The following is a 25,870-nucleotide window of genomic DNA, read 5'->3' on the forward strand; positions in this document are numbered from 1 at the left end:
AGGACTTAAGTCTGATACATTTTGGTGTCTTCCTCTGAATCTCCTTTAAAATTCTGCCTTGCTACGCTGTGCCTGCGTTTCCTTTATTTCCTGGTCAGCTTTGCCACACAAGGAGCGAGAATGACCTCACCTCTCTGGCCAGTCGCAGGTTTCAAGGCAGCTGCGATGGAGAGTATTCACCAAGGCGTGTGGGCTTGGGGAACGGGAGGGAAAATGGAAGTGTTGTTTGTCACCTCCCTGAAACACGAGAAAGAAGCATCGGGCTGGCCAAAGAGTCCGTTTAGTTATTTACGTAAAATTAATGACACATTTTTCAGTTTCATCCATAACTATTGATTTGGATATTTTGAGTATGTTGGCTATTTCCCGCTATTGGCTTCTTAGTGGGTATAGGCCACGGCGCTGCTAAACATCTTCCAATGCATAAGACATTCCCATAGCAAAGAATTATTTGGTCAAAATGTCAGTAGTACCAATAAATTTCACTAACTACTTTTGACACATTCGATCAGTCACAGCACCTTCTCCATACACTGTACAAACCTTTTTGTGTGTGTGTTTCAGTTGTGTTTTTACCTTTCTTGAAATAATAAAGCATAATATGCTGAAAATGTTGCATATTTCCTTCCATCTTATATATAAAATGACTGCACAAAAATTCACCAATTTTGGTAAGTTTTTTAAAAATGCACACTGAAACGACAGCTGTCACAATACAATCTTAACAAAATTATTTTGAATGAAGTTAAGACAACTAAGCACTACTAGCGCCATCCTACGGAAAAAAGTCAACAAACTTTTTGGTCACCCCAATATGTACACTTTCCGGGGGCCACTGCTTTCTTAAATTTCTACCCTGCCCCCCAAACCAATGCCATTTTTCATTTCCTTGAGTTTTCTTTATTTGAACACACTATACTATTCTACATAAATTGAAAATATTTTATTCAACACATTGTTATACTTTGATGTTAGCCTTAATGCATAATACAGAATAAAAGTAGGCATAATACAATTGTTTCCCCCCACACTTATGGTTAACGATCATTATAATCCTACATTTTTAGTAGGGACCCTTTAGGTCTGAGCCAACTTTTACCGCTGCTGCGCTACAATTGCAGTTGGAGCTGAAGGTGTGGCTGCATGTTACAATGTACAACCTTTCTAGGAGGAGCAGAATTTTTTCTGGTCATTTACTTCGTGACATAGATGAGAAGTGTGGAAGCGTATGAAGGAAGATAGTATGAAGCAATAGCACACCTGAAGAAGTTCGGGGTGGCAGACGCTATTGGCTGCAGGGGTGAAACAGCATGGGACAACAGGCAGGATCACTGCCTAATTACAGGGCACTTAGGGCCAGACCTCGTCACTGAAGGGCTCTGACAAGTGGCTTCCTGAAAGACATGGTTTGGCTGTGGGGAGCCTCTCAGAACTTTCATGCAGTTTTAGGAAGAGTGATGGGTAGGCATCTGAAGGCCTAGCTGTGAAGTCCTATGACTTTTGGAATATCTCTGAGCCTCTATCTGCCTTAGAGTTCTTATGTATAAGATGTTGAGGGAGGTACCAAGGTGATTTTGCTCTCTGAGTGTTGATTCTAGAGTAAATTCTCACTCTCAGATAATTCATAAAATCCAAACTCCTGGCAGTTTTCCTTCACTGTTAGTTGTCCTCCCATGTTTGTTGAAAAACTGTGTTTTGAGTGTGGCAGTTACTCAAATTTGCGTTCCAAAGGTTCATTTCTAGGGTGGTGGTTTGGCATGTCAACACTTCGCCCTTGCCGACAGTGTTACAGGGGGTGTGTATATCCACAGGGCTCTTCTCCCCCAGGCTGTTTAGACTGCACTGTCCCTGACTGGCCTTGAGAGAGAACCCTGGGAAGAAGGTTTGGGGAAGTGCTGAGATTGCGTGAGGCAGATGGCCTCCTGTTTGCCTCACGTCACTACCCTTCTGTGGGGGACTTTTTCCAGATCATCGGAGCCACCTCAAATGGCTTGGAGGTGTGGGAATCCCTCTCCCCCTCACCTGGTAGGCAGGGTACTGGGGGAGGGAGCGGCAAAATGTGTTGCTAGCAGTTCTGATTGGCATGCTGAATTTATTTCCCCACGGGACCGTGAGTTGTTACGTAGGCTCCCAACATTCACTTCACCAAACCACATTGGTATCTAAGGAGCTGGGGACCACCATCCAAACTTTCCTAGGGTGTGTGACCTCCTTGCAGTCAGAGGGTCTTTAACGCAGAATTCAGAAAATCAAGCCAGTGTCTGTCAAGTAGGGCATGCACTCTAAGCCACTGCTGTAATATAAACGACCATTATAATTTCTTTGAAGTTAATCGAGTCAGTGAAAGTTGAATACTCACCCAAGTATGGTGAGTTATCAGTTATTATGGGCTTGTGATTTGTCTGCTGGAAGTTGTTGGTTTGTGGAATCATTAATCTCATGGCTAAAGCGGTTTTTAATGGATTCTCGGATTCAGTTACTTAATTTAGAACTTTGTTAAGGAGTCATATCCTTCCCTAATCCACATTTTAAACTCTAAGAATTCTATAAAAACAAGGCCCATTAAAATATATTTTAATTTTCTATACTCAGCAACTATCAAAATTATCCACTACAACATAGATTGTAAAGATGCTTATATTAATTAAAATATACATGGCATGTAGATACTATCCTGATAAACTTTCTGTTTTAAGTCTGATGCGTTTAACACATGTAGTGTGACCCGAAGTTTGCAGGGTAAAGCTTAGGTGAACAGATAGTCACTTGCTGAAATACTGTATAATTTAATTAATCTGACGTGCCTTAACTAGCTTATTCTTTAAAGAGATGTCTGTTAATGTGAACAGGGCTAGTGTGTAGTCTCTTCCCCCATACCAACCAAGTTTTCTGCATTTCAAACATAGCTCTGTATTGTAATTATAAAAGTTTGTAGAGAGAGATTTTAAACGTTTGTTTCCAGGTGTGCAGATTGCAATCTAGTGAACTTTATAGTAAAGGTTCTGGATGCCATGTAGAGATAGTGTATCGTGTTAGGGAAATGGCTTTGCCATTGGTCTAATTTTTAACTGACCTGACAGCAGAAGAAAGCCTGTGTCTCCTAATCTTGGTTATTTTAGTTCCAGTTAATTAGCTCCAAAAATATCACGTAACTCCGAGACAACTGCCATGGGAACTAGCCATGGGACCTTGGGCCTGTGGGCTTCAGTTTTTGTCGCCTGTGGAACTTGGAGAATACGATGTGTGAAATTCCTGCCGTTATGAAAATGTGTGATTCTAACTTATCTGTACTCTTTCCTTTATTCATGTCGTTTATAAAATGGTGTCATAATTTTTTCTCCTAAGGTTTTCTGAATTTTAGTCATGTGTTGCAAAGATCTTTGGGACTGTCACTAATCAGTCTATAATCAGTATGTATTGAACTCTGAAGAGATGGGATTTAGTATAGTTAAGAATCATGTCCACCAACCCCTATTTTCAAGGAGGCGGCTTCAGAGTGTGCAATATTCATAGTCAATAGAATTCGTTGAGTACTTATGAATCTGCCCATTATTTTGTTTAATCATAATAATCTTGTGATTTATAGCTCTCTTCTCCTTTTTGGTACATAATATATTTCCGAAAAAATTCTTTCCAATGGTAATTTCTCTAATACTACTGTAATTAATAAATTTATCAAGTACATAGTATTATTTTTAAAGGGAATTTACCAGGGTTTTTGGCATTAGGTGAAAAGAATAGGTATTGATATCACTGTTTGATGAGAAAAAAGTATTGCTTTCTAATCAGGCTGTGAGAATAAGTGCATTACTATAACCTTTTTTCTTGTCTTTTAACTTTTGGTACTTCTTCTCTGTACAAGTCACAAAGCAGGCAAAAGGCAAAAAATACAGGTACTCCCTGCTATTATTTTCAGCGCCTAGTTGGAAACTACATCCTCACAGAGCAGAACACCACGTTTCCAGGCAGTCCGTGCTGAGGCAAGGGTGCAGTGACTTGTCTTTTCCTGCAGGTGGCACTCTCTGCTGTGCTGTGTTCAGCGGGTTCTGAGCATTTAAAATGGAATGTTTACTGATGTTACATCAGCCGGAAGATCCACACGCCCACTCTGTGGGTTAGGCATCTCACAGAAAAGGAAGCCAGACTTCACACAGCTCTGTAGGGCTGGCTAGTAGTTGCTACATTCCCAGTCTGCTGCCTGTGTTTTCACCACTGTCACAACGCTGGCTATCGCGCCGTTCGGAACAGACTCAGAAACTAGCGAAACAGCACGAGTGAGCAGATTAGTGCGTATTTGTTGCAATATTTATTTAACGAGTAATAAACACTGGTTGAATGAATGAGTGAAAGAGTGAGTTAGTGAAAAAAGGAACTGTAGCACAACTGACTCTTCCCTTCTTACCACTGTACCTACTGGGCTATTTGATGGTTCTTGAGAAGGAAACTTGGTGACCTGTTGTTGAGCTTGAGATTTATTTTCAGTGGTAAATGTAATGTCATTGGCAGCTCTGCCTCAAGCACAGAAGTGACAAGGTATTTAAAAATGCCTAAAGGTGAAGAATGTATGTAGTAATGACTTGGTGTAAAGCTCAGGTGTGGTACTATATTTCAAGCAGACAAATGTGTGAAAATCCACAAGACTGAGGGTGACAGCTTAATTCTGTGATCTTTTGGATAATAGGTTGTGGACCTTAATCACAGAACCAGAACAGAGCTAAGATATCAAAGTCAACTAACTGTCTGTGGGAAGTCTCACTCAGTGAAACAACCATTATTGACTTAATTTTATCAACCATTTCGTTTCAGAATGCAAAGGAAATAATCAGGGGAGTTGATACTCTGAACCTAATCTGACCCACAGTGAGGGCTTAATTAGACAAGTAAACATAACAAGAATCCTGAGTGGAAGGCATGCTGCTCATTCAACAAATTCAGCAAATGTTTGAAATGCCTTCTCTGTGCCACGTGCTGTTCCAGATGCTGTGGGTTCATTGGTAAACGCAAGAGACAAAATCCCTGTCGTCAAGGAGCTTTCACGTTATAACAGAGCTGACAAAGATCTGTTGTCCAAGAAACCAGCCTCGTGATTACTTAACCTTAACTTTCACGTCACTTCAGACTCCTGCTGCAGGGTCACACGCTGAGTTGTTTGCATGATCTAGACCTGTTTGATTCAAAAATCTAAAAATTCCAATATCCTTTCTTCCCACATTTTCTTTTCTTCAATCTCATAATGATTGGTTGCCTGTATTTCTCCTTCTGTATCAGCGTTTGCCTGGCCTCTTCCTCTTTCCCACCCATCTGTACCCTATTTTTGACCATGTGTCTTGTTCTCTTACATGTGCCCTTGATTCCCCCGCTTCGGCTTCGGCTGCCTCCATCCAAAGTCCCATTTCCAGATCAGGGATGCATTCTACATTCTCAACTGTTAGATTCTGCTGGAGAATCTCAAGTAGCTGAGAACACTTGATATCCCCAGAATGCCTGATTTGCAGCCTCTGCTCATTTCTCAACCCACCGTAAATTCTTTTGTTCATCCTTGGTCAGTACTGTCTCCATCCTTGGTCTGCTGCTTCTCATGCTGAGTTTTGATACCAAACTTACTATAAGTCTCTCCAGGACTGTACTTGAGCTGCTCTTGAAGTTTGTATTGCCTCTCTTCCTCCTGTTCCACCTTTTCCTTTCTCTGTCGGACAAAGATGCCATACAAACACGCTATAATATTTCAGCTTACAAACACACTATAATATTTTTCTTTAAAAAAAATAAAACCCCCTCCTACCCTGTGTCCCCTTCACCTGTGCCCCCTGTGTCCATTTTGTTGCCACCCTTTAGGGCAGGATGTCTTAAAAGAGCTGTCTGAACTCCTTGCCTCCACGCCTTTGACAAGGTGTCAGGGACTTTCATGCTGTTAAATCTGGGGGTCAGTCCCCAGTCTTCATCTCACTCAGCAATATTTGACGCAGTTGATCTCTCTTTCCTGTTTCCAACTTTCTTTACCTCGTTTGTGGGCAGCTCCACTCTCCCAATTTTCCCCCTTCTTTATTTGCTGCCGCTTTCAAGTCCCTTGTGCTGGGTCCTTCTCCTCTCCTTGCCTGAGGGACGCTAACCCCAGGTCCATTCTCTGCTCCGGGCTCCCTCTCCCATCTAGTCCCATTAAAATACAGCAGTACGCTGACCACTCCCAGATGGGTTCACCAGTTTCAGCCTCCCCACCTGAACTCTGATTGGTGTACCCCACTGCCCACTTGATACCCTTTCCGCGGTTTCTAAGAGCACAGTGCTGCTCTTCACACAGGCTTAAAAAACCTTGTAGTCTTTTTTGGGGAGGATGGGGGGATGGGACTGAGGGCAAGCAGGAAGGAGACTTCGATAGGGAGAGACTGTTCCAGGGGACATTTCTGTTTCTTCTTTCCACAGCTCACTCCTGTCCCTGAAAGCAGGAGTGAGTGGCTTTTCTTACTCAGTAGTAACTTAACTTTTCCTCTCGCACTCAGCATCTGATGCATCAAGCATACACTAATCTCAGCACCCCGGAATGCTCTTTGCCCAGATACCCTTACGGCCCATTTCCTTACTGGCTCCATGTGTTTGCTCAGATAGCACCTCTTCACACGTTCCTTGTGCACCCTATCTAAAGCAGCACCCCTGACACTGTACCCTTATTCTGGTCACTTTTTCCCGCGGCTCTTAGGACTACCTGATGGTACTGTGTTTGTCTTTGTTCAGCTCTACCCGACCGAACTCCATGAGGATAGGGATTCTGTTTTTGCCCCGTATTCAGTGCCAAAAATAGTAGCTGGCATGTGATAATGTTCAATAAACATTTGTTTAATTGAATGGCACGTTGATGAAATTTCTGATGCATTCAGACCTTGTCAGGTTTTTGTTTGTTTGTTTGTTTTGGCCATTCATGTTTTACCCTTTATCAGTCATTGTATTAAAGAAGGGGAAACCTGTATTTTTTCTGAGCTCTTTTACGTGATTATAGGCATTTTGTTACTATGACTTTCATTTACGGTAAATTTTAAGAATATACAAATTCTAGTAATGATAGCAAGTTTTATTCATTATGGTATTACAACAATTGTTGCATTGGAGGTTGAAAATTATAGTAATGATAAATTAAAAATTTGGCATTATAGCTATAAAGCACAAAAAGGAGTAAGACAGGGTCCCTGGCCTTAAGGAACTCATGGCCTAGGTGATAAGACAGTCATATAGATAAGTAACACGGGGTGTCTGTGTAGTTTGGAAACAGAGGCAAATGTATGCAGTGCCCTTAAGGACATCTTCAGTCTGTTTTTAAAAACTGTATTTCCAGACTTTAGGGACACCCAGTATGTTCGAGGAGGGGGGATACAGATTAGAACACAGCTGTGTTTGAAGAGTGGCATCAGAGTGAAGGAAGCACAGCTGATTGTGCTGGCAGACGGAATTACGAGCCTGCATAGGGCGAAACTCCAAGGGTATCCAAACTGGGCTTTGCAAAATGTGGAGGTAAAGAGGCCATTCTCATCTAAGAGCATTAGAGAAATTCCTCCCTTGGCCTAGAACTGTCCCTTGGTGAGAGAGACACAGACGGATCCTGTCGTCTGTCCACTCTCACTTCTAATGGCTACGCTGAGTTAGCCGGGATCATCCTGGCATTGCAGGACAGAAGGCTCCACCTTGTAGTAGTCCAGCTGGAGGGCTGGGCATCAGGGCAGTTAACACGGTACCATCTCTGTGCCTGTAGTTTGACTGATAATTCCCTTTCCATACTTTCAGAGTTAAAAATGCATGGATGATTTTGAATAGCTCGGGAGGCAGCAGGGACAGGTGTGGAAGGCATGTCGAGACTCCATCCAGAGCTGTCCTGTCTGGTGGAGCAGTAGATGCACTGGGCACTGGTGTCCAGCCAGTGGAATGGGCTGATGCGGACCCCGGCCTGCGGGGTCCATGTGTTGTGGCTGTGACAAACAAATTCACACGGACTATAGAAATCCTGTGGAGAAAAAGGGACAGCATGGTCGCGCTCTAAGTGAGAGAGAAGGCCCCGACCCCTGCCTAGACAGGCTTTTATTGTTTTTCTGGGTACATTACATCAAGGATGGTCCTCATTTACTATGCACAGGTTCCCTGTAGGTGATTACCTTTTACAGATAATGAAGGAAAGAATGTTGCTAAATACTTCAAAGAGAAGGGTGTTGCAGATCAAGGGGAAAAGTGGTTGAACTGGTTACACTCCATACTTGGGAGGTTTAGCACAGATTTTAGGAAGTTACCTTAGAGATATGCAGTAAACATTTATTGCCTCAATTCAGGGTGAGGGAGTTTAGCAAAAGCAAGCCTCAAGGCAGCCTAGGTACAATGCAGGCCTGATTCCCCATGGGAGAATCTATCCGTGGGTGTGGGTCCTGTGTGCCAACCTTGCTCCCTGTCAGTTTTCCAAATCAGGGGCTGGGCTACATTCCCCATGCCACGTGGAACAGTCCCTGTAATGGGCGAGTGGGACTGAAATCTAGCCTGTGCTTCAAGATAGCTGTGTGCCTAATGTGGACCTGCACCACCCTGGGCAGAGAGAGTTTTTTTTCTTAACTCACACAAAGTCCTGTGTGATCTGACAGCAGCTCTGTGCCATTTCCTGCCTGTGTTACCCTCAAGTGCCTGGGTTAGTGTGGGTTATAGGAACTGTTTGCCCAGCTGAAAGGAATTCAAGACAGTTCTCTGGATTTGAGCATTTGTAAGCAAAGATCATTCTGATTTTTTAAAAAATTGTTCAAAATAAATCTTCATGTTTGTCTTAAGGAAATCTTTTCCATGCCTCTGTCTGATAAAAACTAGGGAGAAGAGGAAAACAACTAAAGAGAAGTATCATGTTGCTATCCCAGCAGTTGCAATGTATCAGTATTTTATAAATAGCCTGCACTGTATAGTACACAAAAGATTAGTTCATTTAAAAATTCGATAAGGATATGATATTTGGTGGTGGTTTATTCATTGACTTTGGCATATTCTGAGTTCTTATATGTCTCAAATATTTTTCACTCTTACATAAGAGTAACTTACTGGGCTGTCCATAGTATAGTTGATGTTCCACTACCTCCTAGAGTCCGGTGTTAAGAAAACTGATACCGATCTCATTGCCTTCCTTTATAAGTTAACTGGTGATTTACCTGGAGGTTGTAAATTAGGCATTGGGAGAGGAGAGTTGAGGAGCTGTGATCAAGTTGCCTTGTTCAGAGGAAATATGTTCCAAGACTCCCTCTCTCAAGACTCCCTTCTTGAAGTTCTAGATGTTTTTAGTGTGCTCTTGAGATTCTAAGAATTCACTGCTGTTTCATACATCAGATATGAAGACTGGCCATTGGTTTTTATGTCAGAACTCTGTTAAAGTTATTTGTTTTACTATTGCCATTAATATGTCTTTTTTTTCTTGTAGGTGAAGCTGTATTCTAAGAATATTTGATTCACCCAGTTCATGAGCTCCAATTATACTCTAAATGTTACAGAAGTGTTGAAAGATTGGTAAGTATTTAATGTAATAAATATTAGCAGTCAAAATACTTGTTTCAGTCTAAGGCTTTGAAACTACACAGTTATGTGACATTAACCTAACTGCAAACCAACAATAAAACATCGTAGTTTAAATGTAAATTTTTGGTTTTTTAATCTTCTTTGTTTTAATATTTATTTTCTAGCTCGGTCATGAGCACTGACAGTAACTCTTTGGCACGTGAATTTCTGACCGACGTCAACCGGCTTTGCAATGCAGTGGTCCAGAGGGTGGAGGCCAGGGAGGAGGAGGACGAGGAGGAGGAGGAGACACACATGGCCACCCTTGGACAGTACCTTGTCCATGGTCGAGGATTTCTTTTACTTACCAAGCTAAATGCTATCATCGATCAGGTAACACTTTCATATCAAATAATTTTTTATCAGTATATTATCGTTAATTTTAGGTACATAATTTCCGGGATACATAGTTTCTAAGAGTCTCTGAGATAAAGTCTAATCTCTTACATCACTCCAACAAAGAAAAGTAGCCCCATTTGAGAACATGTTTATTTGGATACTTTTTAAAACATCTGAAATATCTTAGAGTTATAAATGGCCTTTCTTCTAAAATGGTTTCATATATACTGTTTTTATCCTAATATCAGTGCAAGGTAACTATAATTATTAATAAAGATTAATAAAGATATAAGATCACAATTCAGAAACATGAATGTGTACTTTCAATAAACATCAGATATGCTTTTGAAATGTTTAGTGTAAATTATATTTAGGGAGCTTGCTAAATGTGGGGTGAAAGTGGAGAAGAACCCTTTGTGTGAACTAATAATTACTGAGTCCTCTAGCTTGAATACATCTACTTTAGTGCATTATTGTGTTTGCTTAAAGTATTGTATGACCATGTGGCATTGTGCTGATTCCGTATCACAGAGTTAACACAATTTGAAAGCAAGTTGGAACTATTGAGATGTTTTCATCTGACCTCCTTTCGTAGATGAAAAACTGAGATGCGGAAACATTAAATAACTCAGACAAGGTTAACTTGAAGCCCAAACGTGATCTATATCTTTACTTCATTATAGAAAACAAATATTTATTTTATGAAAGAAAGACTCCCATCTGTTTTCAGGAGCTAATTCATGCAGTTAGATACTGCTTCAATTAGCTTGAATTGAAAGGCGATATGGTCTCTGTGTGACAGACATTTTTAAACACTTTAAATGTTACTGGCCTTAGGTATACACTTAGCCATTGTTAAGTTTCTTTGATATGAAGCATATTTCTAATAAAAACATATACTGGATAAATACAGAGACTAAAATTGAATGCCTTTGTTGTCACTGTAAGCCAAGGAACCAAACAAATATAAAGAAGTATTTGTTCACTCTGGTGTCTGCCTACCATGGAATATTCCATAATATTTGCAGGTATATGTAATATTATTCTTTTTCATGAATGTGATTTATTGGAGGTATGACTAAATTAATTTAAATTTTATATATTTGTAAGACTTTTACAAATAAATTAAAAACCAGAAAAATGATTTGTTAGACTACATGTAGTGATTTTTTATTTTGAAATTTTGATGATTTCATATTCATATCTTATTCTGTTCATCATTTCCCACATTAGAACAATTTAGTGCTTTCTCTTTTTAAAAGATACCACATAAATAACGTGATAAATATCAAATACCCAGGAACAAATGTTGAAAGAAACTAAAAAAGAACCAAATAAATTCAGAACTACATAATTGTAAGGATATCAGTATTGTAAAGATATCTGTTTTCCCCAATAAAAATCTCAATGGCTTTTTCTTAATGGCAGCATTGTTGAGATATATTCACATATAACAGAATTCACCTCTTTCATATGTACAAAATTCAGTTTTTTAGTGCAGTCACAGTCAATTTTACGCCATTTTCATCACCTCAGATAGAAACTGTGTCCATTTTAGCTGTCTCTCTCCTATTCCTTCCATGGCCCTCAGCCCTAAGCAAACACTAATCTACTTTTTATCTCTGTAGATTTTCTGCTTTGTCTTTTAAGTCTTGAAATAACTTTTCATATATTATTAACTGCAATCATTCAAGTCATAATTGAATAATATGTTTCCCAATGGTGATATTTTTTAATCCCTTCTTTTCCTTTATCACTGATTTTTGGGGATATTTCTAGCAGTGATAGTAGGAATAGCAGAAGTAGAGTGAAATTAATAGCCTTTTAAAATAGGGCTTATCAATATTTAATTATTTAAACCAAGGCATGGAGAATGATCATTTAGATCCTGAAGGGGCATCTAACTGCCCAAGACTTAGTCATTGAAGGTGGAATCAGAGCGCTGGATTCTGAGCTGCCCGCTTCAGGAGGACCTTGAGCATTTTGTCCACCTCTCACGAGGATGCTCACTTGTGGGAGGATCACCTGGGTTCTCTGGGGGAGCTACGATTTCAGCCCTTACCAGTCTACTGCAGGCCTTTTGCTTCATTAATTGATGTTTAATATAAGGAATTAAACAGACTTTATTGACATCTAACTTGTAACAAACGTATTCACCTGTGGAGCCACTACCCCAATCACTGTCGAGAACATTTCCACCCTCTTGGAAGGTTCGCCAGGCCCCCTGCAAGAAACCACTGTTCTGATTTCTAGCCTCTGAGTGAAGCTTTGCTTGTTCTGGACTTCACATAAAGGGAATCATGCAGTCTGTGCCCTTGTGTCTCGGAGGATCGCCCATTTGCGTGAGTGGCAGCTCAGGCTTTCTGCCTCTGGCGTTCTGTTGTCTGGAGGCAGTTTGTTTACGGTCCCCTGCTGTTTGACCATTTGGGTCATGTCCATTTGGCTATTGTGAATAAAGCTGCTGTGAATATTTTTCCATTTCTCCTGGGTAAATGTGTAGGCATACAATTGCTGGGTCAAAAGGGTGTTTAACTTTGGAAGAAGGCCAAGCTGCTTTCAAAGTGGACATGCCCCTGCGTTTTCCCAGCTGTGTATGGGGATTCATGCTCTCTACTGTCCTCTCTACATCCTCTCTAATACTCAATGCTCTCGAATCCACCAATATGTACATCCCCTCTAACGTTCTCTGTTGCCAGTCTTTTTAGTATTAGCATCAAAGTGAATATAAAATAGCATCTGACTGTGGTTTTAATTTTCATTTCTCTGACAACTAATACTATTGAGCACTTTTTCGTGTGGCTATTGGCCATTTCCATATCTTCTTTTGTAGATGTTTGTTCAAGTTTTGTGCCCATTATTTTTCTTTTATTAAAAAAGATTTTATTTATTTATTTTTAGAGAGTGGGGGAGGGAGGGAGAGAGGGAGAGAAACATCAATGGTCGTTGCCTCTCGTGCACTCCTACTGGGGACCTGGCCCGCAATCCAGGCATGAGCCCTGACTGGGAATTGAACCAGTGACCTTTTGGTTCGCAGGCCCATGCTCAATCCACTGAGCCACACCAGCCAGGGCTTGTGCCCATTATTTTTCATTTTAAAAACAAATAATTTCTTAGAGTACATGAAATCAACACTGATCATTGTACTACGCAAGAATATTAATTATGCCATGACACATGGCTATGTTCACATTAACCCAAAAAATTAAATATGAACTTGCTATACTTATTATTAATGCATGGCCTCCCTTCTTTTCCTCTTCTCTTTCTGTCTGTCTCTCTCTCTCTTCTATTTTTTTTAAGTTTCGATTGTGCCCATTTTTAAAGTCAGGTCACTTGTCTATTCAGTTGTGGTAGTTCTTTAGGTATCCCGGATAAAAGTCTTTGTTGGATTGTGAACATGTCCTTTGTGACTTGCCTTTTCAGTTCTTAACAATGTCTTTAGAGGAGCATTTCTTTTAGGAATAGTGCTTTTTCTATCATGTCTAAGAAATCTTTGTCTTAAACCTCAATGTTGTAAAGATACTCCCTATGTTTGCTTGTTTTCCTAGGAGCTTTTTAGTTACTACTTTTACTTTTATCTGATCCATTTTGAATTAATATTGGTGTATGGTGTGAGGTAGGAGTTATGGCTCCATTCTGCCCCTGCTCCCTGTATAGTTGCCTGGTTGTTCCAGCAACATTTCTCCTTAGAAGTCTTCTCATCCCCCATGAATAACCTGGGCACCTTTGTTGGAAACCAGCTGACTGTATGTGTGTGAGTTGATGTGCCTGTCATCTGTTCTTTGACTAATCCCATGCCGTCTTGGTGACTGTGGCTTCCACGGTTAGTCTAGAAATTAGATGGTGTATGTTCTCCAATTTGTTTTTCATTTTCAAGAATGTCCGCCTATTCTAGGTCCTTTGTACTTCCATATAAATTTTGGAATCAGCTTATTAATCTCCATAAATGCCCTTGAGGATTTCAGTTGTGATGGCACTGAATCTAGGAATTAATTTGGAGAGGATTGGCAACTTAACAGTGTTGAGTTTCTCAGTCCATGAGCCTGGTATAATCTGTTTGTTTGTTTGTTTGTTTGTTTTGAGTCTTCTCTAATTTCTCTGCAATATTTTGTAGTTTCCAGCATAGAGAGGTCTTGCATATTTTTGGTTAAATTTATTCTAAATATTTAAAAAATTTGTGGTGTTATTGGAAATGGCATTTAACTTTATCTCTGTTGTTTCTTGCTCTTAGAAAAACAGTTGATTTTTTTCAACGGTTGACCTGTGCTAAATTCATTTATTTCTATTTATCTTGAAATGTTTTTTGTAGATTTCTTAGAAATTTCTGTGTACACAGTCATATCATCTGTGAATAATAATTTTACCTCTTTTCCAATTTCTGTACCTTTTAATTTCATTTCTTGCCTTTTGCACGTACAAAGGTTGAGGAAAGCGATGAGAGCGAACGTCTCCCTTGTGTCTGGCCTTAGGGGGAAGCATTCAGTGTTTCACCACCGCATGTGATGTCAGCGCTGGGCTTTTCTTAGATGCCTTTTTTCAGAATGAGGATGTTCTCTTCTATTTCCAGTTAGTGGAGAGCTTTCATTCTGAATGTATGTTGGATTTTCAAATGCCTTTTCTGTATCTGTTGAGACTATCACATCTTTTTAAAATTCTGTTAATGTGGGTGAACTGTGCTGGTGCTTTCTAAACGTTGAGCCAGTTTTGCACTTCTCTGTTAAACCTCATTTGGTCGTGATTTACTATACACAGACGTGCTGATCTCTTTATTCTTAGGAAAAAATACTCTGCTTAAATAGTGCAAAACATTCTTTTTGATGGTTAAAGATGGCAGAGTTGAAATTTACACTCAGACCTTTACACGTTTTTTGAAAGAAACTTTGCCCAGCTTAAAAAGTAGCAATTATCCTCGATTTTAATCTTGCCACCAGTATCAAGTATTAATTACTTTAATTAATATTTAATTGCTCCAGATCTCAGTATCCTCATCAGTAACATAAGTATATCTAATTGGGTGATTTAAGGGTCTCTTTCAACATAAAAATTATTTGTTTCTATATTTGGTTATAATAGTTTCTGATTTCTTCTATACCCTGATTATGAATATATGTAGAGAGAATATATTCTGATGTACTCTTTACATCAGAATTGAGCTCTGAGGTATTATTACTATTGGCGATGTTTTATTACCAACAGACTATACTAAAACTGAGCTAGTATGCACACCATGTGTTATAAATACTTTAAAAAATTTCACTGTATCTTATTTGCATACCTGTCCACAGTCTATTTGTTTTGAACTGTGTCCCTTTTAGTCCAAGCTGTTAGTATATTTTGATAATATAGCTTTTTCTAAAAATGTGGGTTTGCTCTTATTTTAATGGAGTTCACCCCTTCCCCCAAAGCCACATCTGTTGTTTTTGAGACAGACCTCTCTGTACTGTGGACATGTAGGCTTGTGTCTGGACAACGCCTCACGACTCTTAGCTGTACTCTTGCCTGCTGACAAGTCCTAATGGAGTCTTAACAAGGAGCATTCAGCCAGGCGATAACCACTTTTCCCTGGGAAAAGGGAGCAGGCACACCACGTCCTGCAGCCCAAAGCTGCTGCTGATGGTCTGGTTTTGGACAGTCCACTGGCCAAGAATAGTTTCTGTATTTTTTAAGAGCTGTTAAAAGAAACAGGAGGACATGCAACAGAGAACATATATGACTTACAAAGCCTAAAATACTTACTGTCTGGCCCTTTACAAAAAAAAAACCCAAAAAACATTGCAACCTGTGGTCTGATTCAAGAAAAACTATTAGCATAATGTTTGACATCAGTGGAAAAAGCAGTACATGTAACTCTTCTGAGACCTCAGAAACATTTGACAAAATTCCTCTATTATTAAGAAAAGCTCTAAAAATAAATTAAGAATACAGGGTTTCATATACAAAGAGTAGTAAAACCAATAATATATTTTAAATTATTTTTTATTTTTCAATTACAGTTGACATTCCATATTATATTAGCTTCAGGTATACAGCATAGTGATTAGACTTACTAAGCCATCCCCCCAATAAGTCTAGTTCCCACCCAGCACCATACACAGGTACTCCATTATTATCACTATATTCCTTATGCTGTAAAAAACAATAGTATTTTTAACAAGAAGCTCTAGAGTAGAACCAACATAAGAATGAGCATTACTATTTCTGTTTGATACCATGTTTTAAAAACATGCATGATTGAAGTGGAATATGAACGCTGTGACAGCTACGTGTGAGCGTGGTAGAGAAATAAAATTACCCATTTTAAACACATGTGTAAGAGAAATCCAGGTCATCCAGAAAACTGTTCAGCAAAGTTACAGAACATGAGACAAACATATTATTTTCTTTAGCTATAGCTGTACAGCTAGAAAAAAAAAAAGGATTCTATTTACAGTAGTAATGAAGACATGTTCATATATGCGTATCAACATATATTAGAAATAATTATAACATTCTAATAAAAGAAGTAAAAGGCTTAAATAATGCTCTTATTTCTGCTTATGTCCGGAGCAGTAAATTTAATTAGCATGTAAAAATGCTGATTTAAGTATCAATGCCAATTAAAATAACATTCAGGATGATAGTCCAGGCTTCTTAGCACGTCATCCTGAGGTCCCGAACCCACTGCTCTGGTGCCCACCTGCTGTGGCAGCGTCAGGGATACTCTTCTGGCTTGGGTCTCAGCTCTGCTCCCGCCTCACTTGCCCCTTCTCTCCCACTGCGCCACCGCCTCTAGGGTGAGTAGGGTAGGCAACTAATATAAAATCCAAGCTAAACAATAGACCTGTGAAAGGTACAGTGCTGGGCCCCAGGTATGTAAATACGTTTCTTGAATTGAACTGAAAAAATGACCAGCTGAAGGAGACTACTTTGACTGGTTATTATTGCTGTGGGGAATTTGAACAGGTACGGCACAGTCATTTTCCTTGCATAATGAGAAACGTAAAAATGTTAAGTATGAAATGAGGAGTGCTGTGATTTCTAGCCAGGGAAAGGATCTGTTTGTGGCCTGTATTCCCTGGTATGGCGTGTTGAGAACTCTCCACTTGGATGGTGTGAGGTACATCCGTTCCTCTGGATACCGTGACTACTTGGTTTGAAACAGTGCTGCAAGCTCTAATTTGCCACGGTGTCCACAAATAAGAGGAGAAGATTTTATGACTTACAAAAGGGTAGAATTACGTATGTGGTTTCTTTAGGACTCGAAAGGATAAATGCACCTGGGAATAAACAATGCCCCCAAAAGTAATAGATCTGGAGGAGCTGAGAGAGCGCCCCATGGTGAATTGCGGTAGAAATGATTGTGATCGGTGTGGAGTACAGAACTGTGCCCCACTGTGGTACTGGGCAGCAGGGAGGTAGGTGACAGTGTCCTTAGGTCAGCAGTTCAGGAGAGGTGGCAAAAACCAAAACCTGCACTTGCTTCCTTCTTATTCTTTCGGTTTCCAAGGCCCATGGTTTTCAAGAACTAATCCACTTGGTGGAATGGGGGCAGTGGGCCTGACTTCCTGAGCAGGGAGGACTATCTTGGGTTGGTGCAGGAAGAAAACCTTCACAGGGGAGGCATTGCTGGGGCTGGGCCTTGAAGACAGCGAGCCAGTCAGCCCTTAGCTAAGGCGGAAGGAGCGAGAGAAGTTCCAGACCTCGGTCACGCAGAGGCCAGGAGGCAGGAGTGCCTGTTCAGGAAGTGGCGACGACTTGCCAGTGTGCTGATGGGGACCAAGGGCTCAATCGTAAGGACAGCGAGTCCGGAGCACTTCACACACCCTTGAGGTTTCTGCGAGCTCCATTAGAATGTTACAAGTTCGTCTGCTCAAGGGCAAGACTCCATCAGGAGGACTCTACAGGAACGACGTGCCTGCAACCGGGGTACAGGTTTTTAAGACCATGCACGTTTTGCTGGCATTCTAAAAAACGTTGAGGTCCCTCCTGAGTCTGAGCTATACATGGAAGTATTATCCAGACACCTTTAGACTTGATAATTTTGAAGTAAATAACAAGGAAATGGGGCCCTCTGATAGAATTTTCACTTTGAATCCAGAATGTAAAGTCTTTTATGCAGACAATGTTTATAAAAATCCAACTATGTACCAGGATTTGGTGGCAGAGGGTGGCAGGTGGCTGAGGACCCGGGCCTGCGCCCGGGAGTCTGTGCCATGAGGGAGGACTGGCAGGTGTGTTTGACAAGCTTCCCATTGTATCTGGAGATAAATTCAAACTCCTGCCCATGACCCGTGAGGCCGCGTTAGGTCGGGCGCTGCCCACTCGCTGTCCTGGGCCCTCCAGCCTCCTCTCCCAGCACTCTCCTCGTTCCCGTTTCATCCTTCCTAGGATCCCTCTTCCTCCACATCTTGGCATGGATTCCTTCCCATCGATGTGTCTGCTCTGGTGGCCCATCCTGAATAGGCTGTCAAGTGTCCCGCTTGTCATCACTCTGTCATCCTTCCCCTTTTAAATTTTCTTCATTCTATTTGAACACTTCTTATTCGTAGCCATTACTTTATGTCTCCCCTGCCAGAGTGTCAGCATTGGGAGGGTGTGGACATTGTCAGCCTTGTTCTCCGCTGCATGCAGTGTCCTGCACCTGGTGGGGCGCAGTCCGTGTGTGTGAGAACAGAGGAGGGAAACGGGCGCTCGGACACCAGGTTCAGCAAGGCGCCTGCAGGGCTGGAAGTAAATCAGGAACGTGAAACCGAACTTCACCTTGGGGGTTAGAGGAACCGAGACCTGGGGGGCGAGTTGGAGTTTGGCAGCTGGGAGAAGAGCGAGAGGGGGCTGGCGAGAGCAGTGTGTGTGAGGAAGGCACAGAGAGCAGAGGGGTCGGGAGACCCTTCGCGGCTGGACCCGTGGGAGGGTCGGGTGTGGTGGTGGAGCTGAAACCGGACAAGTCCCAGGGAAACACATCACAGAGGGCCTTCCAGGCCCAAAAAGGAGTGTAGATTTTACTTTTGAAGGATTCTGAGCCTCTTCCTAGTCAGGACACGAGAAGGAATAGCTGAATGCTATGTCTGCCGTCTCATTCCCTCTGACTCTTCAGCCTGTTGTCATTGGACTGAAGAGACAGAGTCATTCCGTGGAAGCTGCACTGGTCCAGGCCACGGTGACCTCTACCCAGAAATGCTGTCACCTTCATCTTCCACAGCGGAAGTGTGGCAGCTCTTCCCTGCACTGCTCTCTCCCCGATCGCTCTGCCGCACTTCTCCTTCGGGAGCTGCTGCTCTGTCTCCTCTGCAGGCCTCTCTCCAGCACAGCCACCTTCATTCCTTCAGTGTTGTTCTTCAGAGCTTCGTCATTGTCATGCTTCTCTCATCATTCTGGGTACCCTCCCTAGGAAATCTGACACACGTCCTTGACTTCCGCTCCCGTGACTCCCAACTCTTTTTGTTTACTTTGCATCTTTTTCTGAAGCTCCAGATCTTTATATCTGTTTACTAAAAAGCTCTGTCTCCTGGGATGTCCCACAGCCATCTCAGACTCAGTGCCTCCAAAGAGCACCTCCGTGGTCTTCCCCCAGTCTAATTCTCCTCCTGGATTTCCTGTCTCGGTGAGCACATTTTCAGTCACCTAGTGGCCGAAACCAGAAACCTTCTGAGTTCTTCTAGACCTTTCTTTCCTCCCTTCCAACCATAGGTAACCAACTGCAAGTCATTTCAGTTCTCCCTCACAGCTTCTCAAGTATGATCAGTCCCCAGGTCTGTCCTGTGTGTAGTGGCCAGAGTGGTCTTTCTAGCATGCAGACCTGCCCCTTCCCCCGTCACCGATGTGAGGAATTTAAAGCTGACTTGTCATTAGTTCCTTGGCCACCATGTGTCAGGTGTCCCAGCTCCAGCTCTGTAGCTCCAGGCCCCACTCCTGACTGACGCGATCGCTCCTTTCTGCGCACTGCTAAACTGAACACGTGTGCCGCACCTGGGTACTTACTCATGCTACCTGCCTTCTGTTCTTTAACTGTTTGTGTGTGTGTGTCTTATGGACCAAATGAGGGGACCTTCTCCAGGGCTTGGACCATCTCCTCCAGAAAGGGTAAGACAGTAAGTGCTGTGGACATAGTGTGCCGTCAATAAGGATTGGATTACCCTCACTAATAAGTCTTTCTTTTATATATTATTCATTAATAATATCTACTCTTCTTTTTAAAATTGTGTTCTCTGACTCTTACATTTAACCGCATGAAGACCTTACCTTTTTCTAGTAACTTTATATTATTTGTTTGCTAATTAATAGGGCTTAACTTGTCACTTTCACCTGGCAAATTTGTTTTTCCATAGGTGAGGAATTCTTGCAATGTGCATGGTGCTGTGACAGCTATTTTTGGAAAAATGAGCAAGAACATGCTAAATACTGTCAGATACTCTTACGTTCTTCTGTCATTGGAAAGGTTTATTAATTGAAAAATTATCACGCCTTTAATTGGATTTGAGATAGGTTAATTTGATTCTTAGATTCTCAAATGCAACCTTTCAAGAAAAAAAGGATTTTTGGGTTCCATTTATGACAAGGTATTAGTAATTAGTGAGTCTCCTGACTTCCGAACATGAAGGATTCTTTTATTTCTAATACAGGCATTGACATGCAGAGAAGAACTCCTTACTCTTCTTCTGTCACTCCTTCCATTGGTGTGGAGGATACCTGTTCAAGAAGAAAAGGCAACAGGTACGTTCCTTTTTTCTTTCGTTCGTTTCTTCTTCGTCGTCGTCATCGTCGTCGTCACCTTCGTCTTCTTCTTCTTCTACTGTAAATAGGCACTGCCTTCATCGTATCACTTGTGTTATCAAAATTCCACTGGGAAAAAATGTTCCACTGGAAAGTTATTTCTGTACAGATTGGCGGTAACAGCATAGAAGACTCACAGGGTTCTGAAGTGTAGCATAGGGGATATAGTCGTCAACATTGCAATAACTAGGTACAGTGCCGGGTGGGTACTTGAAATATTGGAGGGATTCCTTTGTAGAGTATATGATTGTTTAACCACTGTGCCCTGTGCCTGAAACTAAAACAAAATAATATTGAATGTAAACTGTCATTGAAAGATAAAATTTAAAAAATTGTTACGTTTATACTAAAAAAAAGTTACTTCTGCCTTATTGGTTGATACATTCAAATATCAGAGCAGTATATATTAGTTTGATACTTGATATGAAAAATTCTTTAGGCAAACACATTTTTATTTCTTCCAAGAATACAAAAACCATGGTGCTTCTTAGGAGATTCCATGAATGTAACAGTAATTTAAAAGTATATGAAGAAGCAGAAGCAAAAGGATTAAATCTAAGCGTGCCGTGTAACACCTGAGATATGGATAGTGAAAACTGAAGAAAGAAATTAAATTTCCTCTGCTCATTTCTAAAGACTGCTTTCTGTTACCATATTCTAGCAGTGACTTTTGCACGTTAGTTTTGCTAATGTTGTTTTCAAAGAATTAATTTGAAGTAATATTTTGTTTCAAGTATGGGTAGAATTATTCCACTTAAGGTCGATACCTATTTTTAATTTCTGTTTTGAAAAAATTAAAAAATATATATCACATTAAATATATGAAACTTAGTTTAAATGTTTCAGTAAAGGGATTAACAGTTTTCTCTCTTGATCATTTTTGGGATATAGAAATTGTGGGATGTTTAAGAATCTCTCAGATTTTTTTTTAAGTCCTTCCGTAGTGTATTTTAATGCCATGTGGCATATTTAGTACAGTTCTGATGTGCAGCTTTCTCGTTGGAACTTATCTAACATCTTGTAACGTTATCCTGCTTCTTTGTTGATTCACTAACCCTCTGCTCTTATTTTCTTCTGAATTTGTAGAATTCACAAGTTGTTAGCCGCCTAAGATACTGATTAGTGTTCTTTCGGGCATGTAGTCTTCACTGCCTGTATCCTTTGCGCCGGTGGAGTTTGTCCTCCTTTTAATCCCCCCCTTAATTCAGGCACAGGTCTTATTTACAGATTGGTATTTATTCATTCTAAATTGCAACTATAGCTTTCATATAGATCTGTTACATGCTATTGCAAAGAGAAAGAGAGCAGTTTTATCAGTTTTATGATCTTTTAATTTTTAAGGAGGGTGTATTCATTTCTCCCAGGAAGTAGGTGTTGAGTGCTGGCCTCACACCAGGCCCCCTGTCCTCAGCCTTGAGGACGCAGGGCAATGCCTGTGTCTGGGCCTCGTTTAGTGCGTGGCGCACGCAGGAAAGAGCTCTTTTGACTTCAGTGTTAGAGGGTATTTGGTGTCTATTGTATGATTTTGAAATAATTTTGTAAAATCTTAAAGCTCTTAAGTTATATCAGGGCTATAACCTAAACACTATTTTTGAAAATATAATATATCCCTGTGTCTTAATTGATGGCACGATTGGAGAAGATTTGTAAGATGCATGAACAGTAGGGCTGACTACTCTGCTTTAAAGAGCCTCTTATGTCAGTGTGAGAATGCAATAGGTATATGGTTTTAAATCAGATTTATTTTTCTAATTCTGTTCTTTTTCATTGTTTCTGAACCAATGTGTATCCTCTGAACTAATAAGTGTGGGGGGAAGTGACCCGGAGACGTAACAATAGCTAAAGGAAACCAGCCCCAGTTTAAAATATAGAAAAACAAAAAACTGAGGTTAAACTCCTAGAATGGATACTAAATATGAATTGAGTTTAAAAACATAGTAAGGCATATATAATTTCCTTTTTCATTTCCGTAGATTTTGATCTACCGTTCTCAGCTGATATAATCCTGACCAAAGAAAAGAACTCAAGTTCACAAAGATCTACTCAGGAAAAATTATATTTAGAAGGAAGTGCCCCATCGGGTCAGGTTTCTGCAAAAGTAAATGTTTTTCGAAAAAGCAGACGGCAGCGCAAAACCACCCATCGCTACTCTGTAAGAGATGCGAGGAAGACCCAGCTGTCCACCTCCGACTCAGAGGCCGATTCAGACGACAGAAGGACAGCAGCGGTGGGCAAGCATAGGCGGCCCCATCAGCTGCAGCCTTCTGTAACCCAGTCTCCTAAAGAAAACGAGTTTATGGCTCAGCCTGACCGCTTGTCAACCAAAGAGCAGACGCCTCCTGATAGCATGGCTCTGGAACGTCTCCAAGAGGTTATGCCAAGACAGGAGGCAGACACCGACATTTTAAGTGAGCCAGCTGCCTTGTCTGCCGTCAGTCACACAACCAACTCTCCATTTGACTTATGTCATGTTCTATTATCGTTATTGGAGAAGGTTTGTAGGTTTGATATTACCTTGAATCATAATTCTGCTCTGGCAGCCAGTGTCGTGCCCACACTGACTGAGTTCCTCGCAGGCTTTGGGGACTGCTGGAATCTCAGTGATGATCTGGGGAGTCAAGTGTTTTCTGCAGGTTGGACTGAAGAACCCATGGCCTTGATCCAACGGATGCTTTTTCGAACAGTGTTGCATCTTATGTCAGTAGATATTAGTACTGCAGAGGTGATGCCAGAAAGTCTTAAAAAAAATTTAACTGAATTGCTTAGAGCTGCTTTAAAAATTAGAGCTTGCCTAGGAAAGCAGCCTGACCCTTTTGCACCAAGACAAAAGAGAACACTACAGGAGGTGCGGGAAGATTTTGTGTTTTCGAAGTATCGTCACAGAGCCCTCCTTCTCCCTGAGCTTCTGGAGGGAGTGCTACAGATCCTCATCTGTTGTCTTCAGAGTGCAGCTTCAAATCCCTTCTTCTTCAGTCAGGCCATGGATTTGGTTCAAGAATTCATTCAGCATCACGGCTTCAATTTATTTGAAACGTCAGTTCTTCAAATGGAATGGCTGATTTTAAGAGATGGCGTGCCTCCCGAGGCCTCGGAACACTTGAAAGCCCTAATAAATAGTGTGATGAAAATAATGAGCACTGTCAAAAAAGTGAAGTCAGAGCAGCTTCATCATTCCATGTGTACGAGGAAGAGGCACAGACGATGTGAATATTCCCACTTTATGCATCACCACAGAGATCTCTCAGGTCTTCTGGTTGCAGCGTTTAAAAACCAGGTTTCCAAGAACCCCTTCGAGGAGGCTGCAGACGGGGCCGTGTGCTACCCGGAGCGGTGCTGCTGCCTGGCGGTGTGCGCGCACCAGTGCCTGCGTCTGCTGCAGCAGGCCTCCCTGAGCAGCACGTGCGTGCAGGTGCTGGCAGGGGTGCAGAGCGTCGGGGTGTGCTGCTGCATGGACCCCAAGTCCGTCATCTTCCCTTTGCTCCACGCTTTTAGGTTGCCAGCTCTAAAGAGTTTTCAGCAGCATATATTGAACATCCTGAACAAACTTATTTTGGATCAACTAGGAGGCGCCGAGATACCGCAGAAAACTAAAAAAGCAGCTTGCAATATTTGTACCGTCGACTCTGATCAACTCGCCAAGTTAGAAGAAGCACTGCAGGGGCCGGCACAGGACGAGGAGCCTTCCTCAAGCCTATCCAGTCCCTACAGGTGCCAAGGGATCCTGCCCAGCAGCGGGTCTGAGGACTTGCTGTGGAGATGGGATGCCTTAGAGGCGTATCAGGATTTTGTATTTGAAGAAGACAGATTACATAGTGTGCAGATTGCAAACCACATTTGCAATTTAATCCAGAAAGGCAATGTGGTGGTTCAGTGGAAGCTGTATAATTTCGTATTTAATCCTGTGCTCCAAAGGGGAGTTGAACTAGCCCGTCATTGCCAGCACCTCAGCGTTACTTCAGCTCAGACTCACGTGTGTAGCCGTCAAACCCAGTGTTTGCCTCAGGAAGTGCTTCAGGTTTATTTAAAAACGCTGCCTACTCTGCTTAAATCAAGGTTTGTATGTGTGCGCACGTGCAGCCATTTTTCTTGTTGTATGCTTTGTAATGTCTGTACCCTTTATTCTTTCGTATGATTTAACTGTAGTTTAACAACAAAAAACTTCCCATCCCATGGCAAGTATTTTTTACATTTATTTATTTTTATTGGGTTGTTAGAGAGGAGAGGACAGAGCCATTGTTTTTACTTCTCAGTAAAGTTTTAAATATATTTCTGAGAGAAAATATACACAAGACAAATTCAGTAGCAGGGCGAGGTAAATTAATTTCTTCATACATACTTGATGGGATTATTAGCCATTAAAAATAATGGTTACAAAGATCATGTTGGGACATGAGAAAATACTTATACCATTTTATTGATAAGGTATACAAAATTCAAAATATTGCCTATTTATTTACCACTGTGTAAAATATGCATATATATAAAATGATAATTATCGAGGCAGTAGAAATGCAGAGTTTATTATTTTTTAAATGCTATATTTATATTTATTACCTAAATAATATATGTAGAAAAATTAGAAAAGTACAGAAAAGCAAAAAAGAAGAAAATTAACATCAGTTAGAATTTCACCAATGAGTTTTCCAGAACTTGTGATTGTCAAATCTGACCAAAAAAATGATTATATAAATAAACCTTGCTTCTAATAGGTAGCCTGGCCTTTAACATTACTGCATATACTGTTTTTAAAACTTACAATAAAATATAACCTATGTATCATCACTATCTTTATAATCATTTAAAAAAATCCCTGACATTCTGACATGGCTTCACTGGAACTGACTTTGATTTGAAGTTGGTAAACTCATTGGTGTGTCTGCGGGCAACCTGGTCTTTGCTGAGCTCACGTGTGTTAAAGTTACTACCAGGACCTGAGTGACCTGGACTGCCCAGCCTCACGAGACAGAGATGAGCATCTTCAGATCTGTCGTTGGGTGCTTTCCCTTTCCGAGGTGCAGCTTTAAAACAAAAAGTCCTTAGTGAGCCAGCAGGCAGATAGACAAAAGGACACACAAATGCGTGTCTCCTTTCAGAGTGCCCGTCTGAAGTGGGTGGCGGTTGTGGCATTTAAAATTTGTATAGAAATCTGCTATTTGAAGAAAGCTATTCTTTCCTGAATTGCTTCATTTAACTTGGGATACATGCAATTTGTTCTTTTTAAATG

General features: G+C 41.1%; 1 protein-coding gene across 1 annotated transcript in view; it reads left to right on the forward strand.

Annotated features, from left to right (window-relative positions):
* The window catches only part of LYST (lysosomal trafficking regulator), a 147,386-nt gene that overhangs the window by 10,338 nt on the left and 111,178 nt on the right, over window positions 1-25,870 (forward strand). Inside the window, exons 2-5 of the mRNA XM_045196398.2 lie at window positions 9,425-9,510; window positions 9,684-9,891; window positions 20,496-20,586; window positions 22,620-24,699. Coding sequence (XP_045052333.2) covers window positions 9,464-9,510; window positions 9,684-9,891; window positions 20,496-20,586; window positions 22,620-24,699 — 2,426 coding nt within the window. The 5' untranslated portion in view covers window positions 9,425-9,463. The remainder of the gene's footprint in view (window positions 1-9,424; window positions 9,511-9,683; window positions 9,892-20,495; window positions 20,587-22,619; window positions 24,700-25,870) is intronic.

The sequence above is a fragment of the Desmodus rotundus genome, chromosome 10 (genome assembly GCF_022682495.2).
Source record: "Desmodus rotundus isolate HL8 chromosome 10, HLdesRot8A.1, whole genome shotgun sequence".
Lineage (NCBI taxonomy): Eukaryota > Metazoa > Chordata > Mammalia > Chiroptera > Phyllostomidae > Desmodus > Desmodus rotundus.